The sequence below is a fragment of the Thalassophryne amazonica genome, chromosome 10, assembly GCF_902500255.1.
Source record: "Thalassophryne amazonica chromosome 10, fThaAma1.1, whole genome shotgun sequence".
Lineage (NCBI taxonomy): Eukaryota > Metazoa > Chordata > Actinopteri > Batrachoidiformes > Batrachoididae > Thalassophryne > Thalassophryne amazonica.
In genome coordinates, this window is record NC_047112.1 from 112,198,298 (window position 1) to 112,214,472 (window position 16,175).

At 42.2% G+C, this 16,175-nt stretch overlaps 1 protein-coding gene across 1 annotated transcript in view; it reads right to left on the reverse strand.

Moving 5' to 3' along the window:
- Positions 1 to 16,175, reverse strand: part of tgfbr3 (transforming growth factor, beta receptor III) — a 271,094-nt gene that overhangs the window by 180,361 nt on the left and 74,558 nt on the right. The window contains exon 2 of the mRNA XM_034179237.1: positions 8,536 to 8,723. Within this exon, the coding sequence (XP_034035128.1) occupies positions 8,536 to 8,723 (188 nt within the window). The remainder of the gene's footprint in view (positions 1 to 8,535; positions 8,724 to 16,175) is intronic.

Below are 16,175 nucleotides of genomic sequence, written 5' to 3' on the forward strand. Positions count from 1 at the left end.
CTTTTCTGTTTATAAATTATAATATTAAATGACAAGGATCTATTTTAGCCATTATATAAAACAAATAATGAATTTTTTACATTCTTTCAATGGAACTAATATTTTACCTCATGAAATATTTGTACCATTGAACTCAAACAGTCATTATTTGTATAATGTCTCAGCTTAATCAGGAATAGTGAACAGCAGTTATTGCACACGTGTATTCTAACACAGTGGATATTGCACAGATAAGTGCGTTATGTGGATTAAACAGGTGTTGCACCAATGACTATTATTTCAAAAGGAATAAAATAAAATATTGCACATTAGGTTATAGTTGTGGGATAAATATTGCCCAGTGGATTTTGGTTGTGAACAGTCCATTACTCTGAATTCAGGGATGCCATCAGTCTGACTGTGGTCCCAGTGATAATAGGAGCACTAGGAGCTGTAAACCCCAAACTGGAAAGGTGGCTCCAACAGATTCTAGGCACAACATCAGAGGGCTCAGCCCAGAAGAGTGCAGTCTGAAGAACAGCGCAAATTCTTAGAACCCTCAAATTCCCAGGCCTCTGGTAGAGGATCAATGCCTGTTATTTATTTATTTATTTTTAGTGACAGGATTTCTCTATTTTTCACTTACTCTCGGATTACTTGGTACTTTGCAAATCAAACTATTTGTAATGATCCACAATACATTTATTAACACATTTTTAACAGTTCAGCCATACCAGCACCCGTGTGGCTCTCATTCACCAATTTAAAATCTAAAACCAAGGATGGATGTTGCTATCCAGCCCATCTGCTAAAACAGCCTGTGTAAGTGAGGCTTCAGATTGACTCCATGTTTGGATTATTACCACTAGAAAAAAATGACTCACATCTGCAACTTCTTTCTGCTTTTATGTGCACCTCATCTCAGTGCACATGTGTATTGGTTATGCTGCACTAATGCACTTTGTACTTATGCCACAATAATTAAAACAGGAATGCATTTTCTGATAATGGTGAGACTTTGAGGCACTGCTAATTTGTTGACAGTCGCCTACAGAAATCATGGCACGTGAAATCTGCTCATGCATATTAAAATGAAAAAAAGTGGTGTATCAGCCATGATACTCAGCATATCTATACAGATTCTTCCTTCATTCTTTATGAAACAACAGAATGAGTCTATTGTTAGTGGAGGCATCAACTCAGCCTCCAATAGGCTGACAGACAGTGAAAATACAAGCAAAGATTTACTTTACCTGCGCAAACAAGTGCACCTTTACATACACATTTGGCTTGGTTTTGGATTTTTAAGTTAAAAACTATGTTTAGATGGAGCCAGAACTTGTCACTAGATGCTTCCTGGCCTGTTTTGTGCCTCATACAGCCCCAGAACAGCTTCAGGTTCTTCCTCTCTTCATTCACATGGAGTTGAAACTGCAGATGCACTGTACACTTTCTCACTCAGTTTTTACAAAGAGAGAAGCTGTAAAGAAGCATTATAGCAAATGTACTTACATAGAAAGTATATTAACGCTTAAAGAAATGGCGTTACTAAAAGTAGAAACACAGGTTTAATAAGGAATGTGAAAAGTGCTCATTAATAGCGGCCCACAGACATATTCCTGCCCCCGAAATTAATATTTCTAAAATAAACTGACATTTTTTAATGTATTCAGAATCGTCCACATCGCAATGCATCTAAGAATCACTTTTTCCCACCCCTACAGAGGATATTTTAACAAACTGGTTCTTTTTTATCCAGGCTTTTCAAAGGACGTCCTTTACAAACCACAACTGTCATATTTTAGAGTGTTAAATACTTTGAGATCCCCTTTCAACCTGCAAGCTGTTGCTGTGAGGTAGGTTTTATACTTGGATTATCCCTACATCTCACCAGGAAATATCACGGTCATACGGTGTCCATGAGCCCACACTCTGACGTGCTGCACATCCTCCAATGCAGCCTTGTAGAAATCCAAACATGCAAACTTTTAGGGAGTTCTGTGTTGAAAGGCCAGAGTGGAAGTGGTCAGTGTCTGAGCGTCCTTTAGAATATCTTATCTAATCACTAATGCCATCCTCCATTAGAAGCATGAGCATGAGCATCTGCAAGGCCAGCTTGTCTCAACAAGAGACTCGATGACCTTCTTCTACCAAGGCTGTAGGTAAGGGAACAAGCAACTGAATCTCTACGTCCACATTATATAAGACGTATGACTGAGTTTGTGTTGTCAAACATGCACCACTGTTCTAAAGTGTCTGTCACACTATGAAGAATTGGGAAAACATATGACTATTATATAAAACTTTTCATATCAGTTTGTGTCCGTTTTCCCATTCCCATTTTCCCAAGTCATTTTTCCATTCATTCAATGCGTTCCTTTGGCAGCTGATGTCCAGCAAGTCTGTTGGGAGGTTTTGGGTTTCCTTTCACCATCAGACATCACACAGAAAGCGGCTTTTTGTTCACCATTTTGTCCTGTACTTTATCATTTCTAGGATACTCATGCTTTCATATCCTGTGGCTGCCCAATGCTTCAGACTGGGCTTGATTGGACATTCTGCACCAGGGGGAGAGAGGACAGCTCCCAACACAACACCACGCAGCGTGGCTGTTTATTTAGCCAAAGTCAGACTTCACTGAAGAAAGACTGTGTGCGTGTGCACAGCTGTGTGTGTGGATATGGACATCAGAACAAACTCAGCAGTTTCTCTTGGTGAGAAAGCATCGCGGAGAAATAACTTCTTTTTTTTTTTTTTTTGCTGTCCTGTGCGTTGCAGCCACAGTGAAAGTCAGTACAGTGGAGAGGACACTGTCACTGCACAAGCACAGGACCATGTCACACCTTGACAATTTAGTCAGCATATGTCAACCGTATTAAAAATGCTGGCATACGTCAAATAAATTATGCAACTGTCACATCTTCACGATTTAGCCAGTGTATGCTAACAGCCCCATTCCCACCAAGTGGTTCGGGTAAGTACTGCACAGCATGGTATGGTATGGGTCGTAACTGGCTTGGTATGTGTTTCTACCACCAACAGAACCAAATGGGTCTTAAGTCTTGATTTCAAAGTTTCCACAGAATCAGACTGCCTTATGTGCTTAGAGAGATCGTTCCACAGAACAGGGGCACGATAAGGGAAAACTCTGTGACCCGCAGACTTTTTATTCACCCTAGGAACACAGAGAAATCCTGCACCCTGAGAAAGCAGGCCCGAGCCAGTACATAGAGCTTAACCAGGTCAGCCAGGTAGGGAGGTGCCAGCCCGTGAACAATTTTATAGGCCAGTAACAAAATCTTAAAATCTGATCTCGCAGAGACAGGAAGCCAGTGAAGGGATGCCAAAATGGGCGTAATGTGGTCAAACTTTCTGCTTCATGTCAAGAGTCTGGCTGCAGCATTTTGAACCAATTGGAGACCCCTAATGCTGGACTGCTCTAAACCAGAAAACAGAGCATTACAATAGTCCAATCTAGAAGAGATAGATGCATGAATCAGCATCTCAGCATCAGCCATAGAGAGGATGGGAAGAATCTTCTTTACATTTCGCAGATTGAGGAAAGCAGTGCTCGTAGTGTCTCTAATGTGGAAGTCAAAGGACAATGTAGGATAAAAAATTACCCCAAGCTTCCTCACTTTGTCCGTATGATGCATAACACATGAACCTAAGCTAAGCGCTAGTTGGTCAAATTGATGCCGATGCCTTGCTGGACCAAGAGCCATCATTTCAGTTTAATCACAGTTTAAAAGTAGGAAGTTACTAGACATTCAGCTTCTCACCGATGCAAGGCAATCTTCGAAGGATTTTATGTGAATGTGATTACCAGCAGTTATCGGCATGTACAACTGAGTATCATCAGCATAGCAATGAAAGGCAATCCCAAAATGACGCAATATGTGCCCAAGGGGTGTTACATAAAGGGAGAAAAGCAGGGGGCCTAAGACGGATCCCTGTGGAACCCCAAACCTCCTGTCACTAAGGTTAGAGGTAGTGTTATTGTACAAAACGCAGTAAGAATGACTGGACAAGTATGATGTCAACCACACAAGGGCACTTCCAGTAATCCCAATATAATTCTCCAGTCTATCAAATAAAATATGATGATCCATGGTATCAAACGCAAGTCAAGTCAGCTGCTAAGCGTCCATGAATGAGTAATGCTACCGTGTCGAACAAAAACTTTGAGTTATGTTTGTTTCTACTGATCAAATCAGAATAATAGGTCCACTTTGTAGCCAATAATGCATGCTTATAATCTAAGATAGTATCACGCCACGAAAGGTGGAACACCTCTAATTTGGAACTACGCCATTTCCATTCCAAACCTTCAGCCTTCTGCCTGAGGTCATGCAAGTAACCACTGAACCAATGTGACTGTGTCTTGGGAAGGCGTGGCCTTAACAGAGGTGGCACAATCTTATCAAGTGTAGTTTTGAGTGCTGAATTTAAACTATCCACAAGACTGTCTACTGACTGAGCATTCTCCAAACTTGAAGCTAAAATATCAGGCAGTCTAGCTTTGAGTTCAGTCATAGTTGAGGGCTTAATGCATTGCCGCAATAATAGACAAGGTTGTTGCTCCACTAAACGCGGCACTGTAAATGTAAACCTATTAAGTGAGTGGTCAGAGACCACTGATGCAACAGGCAAGATGTCGACATTCGTGACAGCAATACCACATGCGAGAACCAAATCCAGGGTATTTCCACTAATGTGCGTCGAGTCCTGAATGCATTGCTGAAATCCTAATGCATCCACAGTTTCCATAAATGATTTGCAAAAGGGATCAGAGAGCTTATTTATATGAATGTTAAAGTCACCAATAATCAAAATGTTATCTGCACTAGTTGACAAGTTAGAGATGAACGCACCAAATTCTTCTAAAAATTCAGAATATGGGCCTATAAACAGTAACAAATAACATGACTGATTTGCATTCTTCTGTCCCTGACAATACGTAGCATCATAGGCAGAGTGGAGAATCAGATAGTCAAATGAATTATATTCGTGACCCCCAACAACTAATAAGTTAAACCACTGAGGGACGTGTTTTAAAATGCTACGTTTCCAGCCTTGACAAGGAATTACATTTTTTTTCAGACGTGGTTTTCCAAAATCAGGACACTTTATATGGGTAAGTTCTTGTCAATAAAATTAAGGCTTTACATTTACTCTGTGAGTGAATGAAACAGTCTGTTTGCATGAGGACTGCAGCTTTCAGCCAATCAATGGACAGCATCAATGGAGATATTTTGACTAATGAGTAAATTACAAGAAATGCGTGTCAACAATTACATAACTTACCTGCAACTTTGGCCCCCATGTGCGGGATGCATAAGTTGTACGCTGGCATACATCAAAAATATTGTGCATGCATGAAAATATTGCATATGCATGAAAATATTGCGCAAGTACCCAGCGTATTATGATGTACTGTACATCAGCGTGCTTCAACGTGCTCTTAACGTAGAAAAAAACCCCTATCCATAACTTATTGACGTAGGCCCGCGTATGCCCAGCATTTCTAATATGGTCAGCATACACTGGCTAAATCGTCAAGGTGTGACAGGGTGATAGTGACAAAGCATGACGTCGTGACCCCGAGCTAGCCAGATTACAGCAATGTTTGCCTTCAGACCTTAGTGAGTCCCGCTAAAATCCAGGTCCCCCCAGCCTGCATATACGAGGTCTGCGAGAAAAGTATCCGACCTTATTATTTTTTTTAAAAAACCATATGGATTTGAATCACGTGTGATTATATCAGCCAAGCTTGAACCCTCGTGGGCATGCGAGAGTTTTTTCACGCCTGTCGGTGACGTCATTCGCCTGTGAGCACGCCTTGTGGAAGGAGTGGTCCAGCCCCCTCGTCGGAATTCCTTTGTCTGAGAGGTTGCTGAGAGACTGGCGCTGTGCTTGATCAAAACTTTTTCAAAAACTGTTAGGCACACCATTCGAGAAATTCAGCTGGTTTTCGGTGAAAATTTTAACGGCTGATGAGAGATTTTGGATTGTTTATAACGCTGTAAGGACTTCCCACGGAGCGGGATGTCGCGCAGCGCTCCGAGGCGACGTCATCATCCTGTTTCAAGCTGAAAACCTCCAAATTTAAGCCTCTGTTGACCCAGGACGTCGTGAGAGAACAGAGAACTTTCAGAAAAGGTCGGAATCAGCAGTTTATCCGGACATTCCACTGTTTTTAAGATTTTAAGATTTTTTAATGAAAGATGTGCGGACGGATTGGCGCGCCCGCCACAGGAAAAACACCTCCGTTGGAAGCCTCAAGGACAAGTTGGAACATGCCCTGCTGTTAAACAAGTTCTCAGATACTCACTCAGCTGAAAAACACAAAAAGCCGCCTGGATTTTACAAATGGTTATCAACACGGAGGTGTTTTTCCTGTGGCGGGCGCGCCGCGCCTGTTCTCTCATGACGTCCTGGGTCAACAGAGGCTTAAATTTGGAGGTTTTCAGCTTGAAACAGGATGACGACGTCGCCTCGGAGGGCTGCGCGACATCCCACTCCGTGGGAAGTCCTTACAGCGATAGAAACAATCCAAAATCTCTCATCAGCCGTTACAATTTTCACCGAAAATCAGCTGAATTTCTCGACTGGTGTCCACTCGGATGTGCCTCACAGTTTTTGAAAAAATTTTGATCAAGCACAGCGCCAGTCTCTCAGCAACTTCTCAGACAAAGGAATTCCGACGAGGGGGCTGGACCACTCCTTCCACAAGGCGTGCTCACAGGTGAATGACGTCACTGACAGGCATGAAAAAACTCACGCATGCGCACGAGGGGTCAAGCTTGGCTGATGTAATCACACGTGATTCAAATCCATATAGTTTTTTTTTTTAAATGTCGGTTTCTTTTCTCGCAGACCTCATACGTCTTGAAACTGAGAAAATTGTTCTACTGAACGCAGCTCTTTGTGTTGCCAGTGGAAATGTGACATCCTCCATCCAACAGAGCCCCAAATCTACCAGAGACCGACAGATTAAGCAGCATTTGCCACCGTACAAATTATTTCAATCAGTTACTAATCAGTTTACTCAATCCATCAAAGCACCTTAAGATGTAACATGCTGAGTGTTGTCCATTTTCTGCTACATCTGATATGTCATAAACTACTTCAGAATATTAAAATAGAACAGAGTACAGTGTTATGATTACAAGTACAGACATAAAAGTACACTGCAACTTAATGTTCTGAGGAAAAAGAAAATAGCAACAGCAAACTGGCTTGCAAGAAGAAATTGCCTGAATAGGCAAAGATCAGAACCTTCAGGGCCTCAAAGTCCACCAGGATGACCATGGTCACCAGTTTCTGGGATAGCCAAAACATCATCCATTTGGACTTTCTACAAAGTGGTCCAATAGCTACCTGTGAACATTTTGCTGGCCTTCTAAGTTACAGTGGTACATATTTCCTCAGAGACCATGCACTTGTTCCAACAGGCACATTTGTGAACTCAGGCTAAACCAACCCTATTCACCTGATCTGGTTCCAAGTGATGACCACTGACTGTTGACATTGAACAACTGCAGTCTGAACAACTGAGATACAACTGTCTGCAGTCACAATGTGGAGGTTATCTTGTCAGGGTGGCTTCTGTGAAATGATGCTGGAGCATCCCCAGTGTCGATCTGCAGGCAGCTGGGTGCCTTGCAACAATGGGAATGCATGAATTATGAAATCTACTAATACTGAATGCATTACCTCGGAGAAAGCAGTAAGCTTGAAATATGCATCTTTCAACTCAGTTTAATGCTATATTATAAAATTCCTGCACCGTATCACATATATTAAAAACAAAAAATATATATCATTATATCAGCCATTGGCCAATCTTATAAAAAAGGAAAAAGAAAAACAACAAATCTGCACTGGTGGTTGAAATACCCAAGTCTAGATAACCACAATAATTCAGCCAATTCTGCTCTGACCCAAAAACCTCCTCTCCACAAAATTCCCTAAAATACATCTGCCATTGTTTGACATATCCTGTTTTCAGGACTCCTGCCCTCTTCGTTAGACTGGCAGTAGTACCTATACGTCTTTAACACATACACACTCTACCGTGGTCAGGAAGTATCCACGCTATTAATGCGGAAAGATAGAACAACTTAGTTGGAAATGCTGCACTAGTTGTCCTCATGCCTGAGTATCATTACTGACTATACCTACACGTGCAAGGACTGCAGCAGGAGTCGTCCTCATCTGTCACAGGTGTGACAAAAGAAGCAGCAGAAGGACTTATGATGCTGTTTAACTTTTGTAACCCTTGTTCGATGCGACGTGCATACCTTTTCTCTGCAACGTACAAATCCTTGTATAAAAAAACCTCCAGTGAGGGATTGTGACAATATCAGAAGTGAACCTCACACTTCCTGGATGAGTTCAATGACAGTACAGCTGATTTTGCAGTCCAAGAACAGTGGTGCAGCAGATACTCCTGCTCCGTCAATCATACGATCATACTGTCCCTGTTTGGAAGAGCTTTGTTGGACTTTGAGAAAAGAGAGCTTGAGATAGTGTGTTTTAAGAATGACTCACTTCGACTGGGGTATTCAACAGTCTCTCAGCTGCACGGCCTCTGAGGTTAATGACGTGGACTTCGTGGGGGAGGCTGGTCGTCCCCCTGCTGGAACAGCCTGACATGGCAGTGAAGCTCTTCAGCATGGCCTGCACTGGATGTCCCAACCCCACAGGAAGCAGCTCACAGGGGCTGCGGAATAACGGACCTGCAGTGTCAAGAAAAACAATGTCTCAACTGGTACCTTATTTATGGAAATCATGGAGCAGCACTTTAATTTAATCAGAATAGCTTTTATTCGCCAAGCATCTAGAAATATACAAGGAATTTGACTCCGGTTTGAGCTGCACTCTCTCTGTACGGCAAAACGGTACGGTAAACACTGAATAATTCAGAGTAAAAATGTACAAAAAAAATAAAATGTGCAATAAAAATGTATGCAAACAGACAGACTGAAGGTGTATATGAGGTATATGAATTAGTGAGTTTTTTGTCAGGTGAAATTGTTCATCAGTGTGATGACCTGTAGAAAGAAACTGTTCCTGTGTCTCGTTGTTCTGACGTACAGAGCTCTGTAACATCGACCAGAAAGGAGGAGTTTAAACAGTGTGTGAGGGGTCTGCAGAGATTTTACCAGCTGGACCAGTATAAGTCCTGGATTGAGGGCAAGCTGGCTCCAATGATTTTTTTTTTTGTTTGTTTGCAGACCTGACAGTTCGTTTAAATCTGTGCCTGTCACGTTTGGAGGCAAAAGGAAACCAAACAGATAGAGCCTATGTGGGAGGTCCACTTCAGATCTTGAGAATGGTGGATCCCAGCAACCGGAAAGTAACCACAGTAAGCACAGTGTTGTTGGGGATGGGGGGAGGGGGGTGATGGTGGGTTTCTCCTTAAGTCCACTATCATCTCCACAGTCTTGAGTGTAACACGTTATTATTAAATATTAAAATCATTCGCACAAGTAGTAAATAATATAGACTTACCTGTCCGTTTCAGTGAGATCGTGTTTAGTCTGATGAAAACGTATCCACATTTATAAAAGTCTTAAATACTCAAAAAGACATTACATATCATGTCACCTACACTTTAAATGATCACAGTCATTTTACAAATGGCATTTATTTCACTGGAAATAAATAATACTGAGTCAAATTACTGATCGACTTTGATGTAGCCAAAACAAAGATTTTCATTCATGCTGTAAAAAACACTATTGTAGCTATGGTGGATAAGCAATGTGTGGAGTGCAGGTGCATAGACTCTAAAGGGCCCCTTCCTACATAACACAAATGAAGCCGACTAGCGCACGAAGGAGGAACTGCATGCCATTCATGAAAAATCGGAGATGCCTCAAATGCCTTGTACACCTGTCGCCACAACATTCACGCACACAAGCGGCCCGAAAGACAGCGAATGCCCTGTGTGCTCATTCAATCCCAGTCTCGGCAGGTGCCGGCCAAATTCCAGGTGTCACACACAAAAATCTAACACTGTTCGCTGCACACTTAGAAAAGGCGGGGCTATTTACACACCTGGTACGATAGCGGAGAGCAGGCGATCACATTCGTCCTGTCTGAAAAGTGTCCAAGTGCCACACGAAAGTGGCGTCACCGAGCAAACACACATGGGTGTAACTGTGCTGGTCCCCCCCATCCCACGCACACAAGTGGAGTGTGTTGTCATCGTCCACCTACCCCCCGCCAACACAAATGGCTTGTGGAGTGTGTTGTTCCCCCCCCCACCACACACATACACACATACACCATGAATCCAACATTGTCAACTATGGCTGAAGGTCGCAGAGTTTGGTGCTGGACCAGCTGCACCTCAGCTGGATACCAAACGTGTGTGCGAGCGCTCACACTCTCATGAAGACTGGCCAGCATCTGAGCAACCTGCAGCTGTTCAGATATCGGTGCTCGCAAGTTAAAGCTGGGAAACACCTGTAGTAGCTTGCAGCATATGATCTCACATACCCACAGCGTGAAGGACGGACGTCGGCATGCTGTCCTCGCATGGGAATAAATTAAAACATATTGCTTCAGCTGCCCGTCGCATCAGCACACCGAAAAGCTGCTGAATATCATGCCATGCAGGCCCGAGCCGGTACATAGAGCTTAACCAGGGGCGCGTGTCACTGCAGGATTTTCCAACATTGTAATAGTTAAAACACAGATCACATTTGCAGAGGATCACTGCTGATGTGTTCACAACGCGAGCGTCATCTCTTCATGACACGGGAGCCGGCCGGCCTGAGTGCATCAGGTAATTCATGTAACAAACATGCACGAGCGAACAGTAATCCACGTCATCTCATTACTTCCTGGTGTACATCTAGGCGGAGGTTAAATCCGCTCTTGTTAACAGGAATCAAGTATTATAAATTGTGGTGTTTTTTTTTTTATTTTTGTCCTCCGCTGCTGTGTGCTCGACTTTCCACATGCTCTCACTGTGTTCATGCACGTGAACATGAGCGTGCATGAAACCACAACAACGTTTTTTAGCACGCCTGTCCAACCGTGCATTCCTCAGGATGGCACGTGGAATGTTTTGCGGTTCCCCATTTTGCTTTTGGTTCACGGCTTGTCTTCCGGTTTCTGTGTGAAGGGGCCCTAATCAATGTATGTTTTTCAAAAAGCCAAAACAAATGCTTCGGCCCAGTGTCAAAGCAACCTATTATGCAGAAACAAGACAATTTTTGATCTGATTTCAGTGACAATGAAATTTTATAGTGGAAATGATTGATCACTTCAGTCATTTCATGTGGTTTAATTAGCAGACTTTCAACGTGAATAGTTAACAGGACATACCACATCAATCATTTCATTTCATGACATTTAAACCTTGCCAGTTTTAACAAGCAGTGTCTCAGCACAGCTTGAGGGTTTGAGGAAAGGTTGGCACACTGTTTGGCACAGATCAGCACAACTCAGGCAAACAGGAAAGCTTCAGCTTGTGCCAGTTTCACAAACGTTCAAATGTTCTGTAGCTTTGTCAGACTCTCAACCTCACGTCTGGCTTGGTGCAGGCTCACTGCTTGCCTGTGTCCAATTTTCATGGAGTCCACAGAGCTCTGGCAAAAACAAAGACCTTTCCTGACTTTTGGTGAGCGGTGTGCTTGCTCAGGAGGACTTGGCACCAAATTGTCAAGGCAGAAGATGTATTTGGGCACTCACAGGAGGTGTGCCAAGGGTTGTGCTCAGCCCCTTACAGTGTGAAGCAGCACTAAATTCAGCCTGATGGACATATCTAGAGTTCATGTGCATCATAACATGATCACAGGGACAGCCCGCTGCCCACTGGTGCCTGGTGCTTATCCCTGGATTCCGTAACAGGAAGCAGATGAGCGTCTACAGAACTATTCATTTCCTATGGGCAGGGGGGAGAAATTATTACCAGTGTTTATAAAGGCCCCCTGACACTTGCACGACTTTGATGCATGCACTGTGTCATGCAGGAGAGTAAACATGTCGTTAACGGGTGTAGACTGAACACGAGAGGGGCACTGGTGCGTGCAATTGTGCAAAGAGAATTTTGAAATGCTCAAAAAATCTTTCACACATAAATGTCGTGCAACGTTGTGCAGTCTGGCTGCCAACACTACATGCAGCTCGTCAAGTCGAGTAAAGAAGTGAACAGTGTGCGTCAGTGCACCACATCAGAGCGCAGCTCGTCTGAAGGACTATAATGAGATGTTAAATCTATCACAAACATACTTTTACAGCTGCACACAAAAAGGAAAGCACACGCAACTGTTTTTCCAAGCCATGACAATGTAAACATGACAAATAATTCCCTTTTTAGACGGCTCCAAATGCTTTCTCCAGCTCGTTCAGCACGTGAGCAAGACAGAGAGCAGCTGCGGCTGGAGCTGTGATTCAGGAAGTGATTAGAGCTGTTTCCAACAGTCAACTAGCAGAGAAAATGATTAATCCGCTACAAAATAATTATTTTATATACGCAGCATCCAGCGCACAATGTGTGGCAGCCAGTGAAACAAAACACGGCGTCCAGCTGGGAACACAGCGTGTGGGATCATCACAACTATGTGCGTGCAAGTGCACCGATCAAAATCGTGCAAGTGTCAGGGGGCCTTTAGTAATTTTATCCCATCTGAATGCCACATCAGTCACTTTAACTGAGTACACATTCATGTGTCAGTAAAAATTCCTATCACTTTCTGCAAAATGATCTGTAGAACTTACCTGAGGTTTTATTAATCCAGTGTAAATAGAGACTTCAATAATTTGCTCTGGAAAAGGAGTTGTCCACAGTTTATCGATACTGAGGTGCTTAAAGAAGCATATTTGAAGACAATTGCTGTTGCTAATAATCTGTCCACACATCACAGCTCCGAAATCAGACAATCATGTTCACCTCGTGGTCACGTGTCCTCACGGTGGGTCTTTAGACCACCTGCTCTGCTTAATGGCACACAGACAGTGCACTGAACAGGCTGTGCACCTCTACATGCAGATTAAAAACATGAAGCCACAAAGTCGGCATGATGGGACACGCTTGTTTTGTGCTTGCAGGAGAGGTGTTTGGATCGCCTGCTTTAGAACAATGATCACAATTCAAATCACAGTTTTGGTCTGTGCTCAAATCAGATATTGGCTGCACTTTGTGACTTTTCACGTCACATCGCTTTAAAGCTCAGTGGGGAGCTGTGACGAGAGGTACGCAAAGAAATGCACACTCTCTGTGGTGCACAGGTCAGTGCTGACTCTGCTCCACAGTTTTCAACCCACTCCAATCAAACCACACCTTGCATCAAAAGAAGAAGAAAAACAATATTCGAAGTGACGTGTGTTGACAGGGATGTGTTGTCAGGTGTGTGAGTGAAAGAGAAACATACAGACACAAAAGCCCAAACTACACACACCAGCTGTTCCAATTTTCTGAAAAAAATAGGTTTTCTGATAACACCCATAGGTGGGTGATATCACACAGGACATATGCAGTTCACCAGGCCGTTGGTGTATAAATAAGAATTTTTTTTTTCTTAATAACTTAGCTGGTTAAATAAAGGTTAAATCAAAATCAAATTAGTCTGTGGTGCTGTCATTACTATAGTAACTGATGTGGATCCGAGCTTGCTACAGGAGACACAGATCAGACCTCGTCACTTGCTATATGAAAATTCAGTAAGGTATATCTTATATATTATATTCCAATTCTAAGGTGGAATATATAAAGGTATATCTAAATATCTAAAAAGGATGAGTAAAATAGGAGAGTATGTTCACCCTATTGAGGTTTCAAATCCTGCAAAATCTTGCAAAACTTCGAAGAGTTCGCCATGCTGCGAGATAAGATAAGATAAACTTTATTGATCTCACACAGGAGAAATTCACATGTTACGTCAGCTCTTAAAAGACACACAGAGGAAAATGTTCATCAAACAGCGTGTGCAAGGATGAGCAATAATAATAATACTTGTAACAGTACAGGGCATAAGAAAATGAAACAAATGCTAGAAATAGAAAAAAAAAAAAAAAAAAAAAATATATATATATATATATATATATATATATTATACACATATATAAACACACACATATACATACACATACATACATATACGCATACACACATGCACACATACCTATATACATACACATATACATCAATCAATCAATCAATCAATCAATTTTTTATATAGCGCCAAATCACAACAAACAGTTGCCCCAAGGCGCTTTATATTGTAAGGCAAGGCCATACAATAATTATGTAAAACCCCAACGGTCAAAACGACCCCCTGTGAGCAAGCACTTGGCTACAGTGGGAAGGAAAAACTCCCTTTTAACAGGAAGAAACCTCCAGCAGAACCAGGCTCAGGGAGGGGCAGTCTTCTGCTGGGACTGGTTGGGGCTGAGGGAGAGAACCAGGAAAAAGACATGCTGTGGAGGGGAGCAGAGATCGATCACTAATAATTAAATGCAGAGTGGTGCATATAGAGCATAAAGAGAAAGAAACAGTGCATCATGGGAACCCCCCAGCAGTCTACGTCTATAGCAGCATAACTAAGGGATGGTTCAGGGTCACCTGATCCAGCCCTAACTATAAGCTTTAGCAAAAAGGAAAGTTTTAAGCCTAATCTTAAAAGTAGAGAGGGTGTCTGTCTCCCTGATCTGAATTGGGAGCTGGTTCCACAGGAGAGGAGCCTGAAAGCTGAAGGCTCTGCCTCCCATTCTACTCTTACAAACCCTAGGAACTACAAGTAAGCCTGCAGTCTGAGAGCGAAGCGCTCTATTGGGGTGATATGGTACTACGAGGTCCCTAAGATAAGATGGGACCTGATTATTCAAAACCTTATAAGTAAGAAGAAGAATTTTAATTCTATTCTAGAATTAACAGGAAGCCAATGAAGAGAGGCCAATATGGGTGAGATATGCTCTCTCCTTCTAGTCCCCGTCAGTACTCTAGCTGCAGCATTTGAATTAACTGAAGGCTTTTTAGGGAATTTTTAGGAAAACCTGATAATATGAATTACAATAGTCCAGCCTAGTGGAAATAAATGCATGAATTAGTTTTTCAGCATCACTCTGAGACAAGACCCTTTCTGATTTTAGAGATATTGCGTAAATGCAAAAAAGCAGTCCTACATATTTGTTTAATATGCGCTTTGAATGACATATCCTGATCAAAAATGACTCCAACATTTCTCACAGTATTACTAGAGGTCAGGGTAATGCCATCCAGAGTAAGGATCTGGTTAGACACCATGTTCTAAGATTTGTGGGGCGAAGTACAATAACTTCAGTTTTATATGAGTTTAAAAGCAGGAAATTAGAGGTCATCCATGTCTTTATGTCTGTAAGACATCATGCAGTTAGCTAATTGGGTGTGGTCCTCTGGCTTCATGGATAGATAAAGCTGGGTATCATCTGCATAACAATGAAAATTTAAGCAATACCGTCTAATAATACTGCCTAAGGGAAGCATGTATAAAGTGAATAAACTTGGTCCTAGCACAGAACCTTGTGGAACTCCATAATTAACTTTAGTCTGTGAAGAAGATTCCCCATTTACATGAACAAATTGTAATCTATTAGACAAATATGATTCAAACCCAACCCGCAGCGCAGTGCCTTTAATACCTATGGCATGCTCTAATCTCTGTAATAAAATTTTATGGTCAACAGTATCAAAAGCAGCACTGAGGTCTAACAGAACAAGCACAGAGATGAGACCACTGTCCGAGGCCATAAGAAGATCATTTGTAACCTTCACTAATGCTGTTTCTGTACTATGATGAATTCTAAAACCTGACTGAAACTCTTCAAATAGACCATTCCTCTGCAGATGATCAGTTAGCTGTTTTACAATACCCTTCAAGAATTTTGAGAGAAAAGGAAGGTGGAGATTGGCCTATAATTAGCTAAGATAGCTGGGTCAAGTGATGGCTTTTTAAGTAATGGTTTAATTACTGCCACCTTAAAAGCCTGTGGTTACATAGCCAACTAACAAAGATGACTGATCATATTTAAGATCGAAGCATTAAATAATGGTAGGGCTTCCTTGAGCAGCCTGGTAGGAATAGGGTCTAATAAAACCTGTTGATGGTTTGGATGAAGTAACTAATGAAATAACTCAGACAGAACAATCGGAGAGAAGAGTCTAACCAAATACCCGGCATCACTGAAAGCAGCCAAAG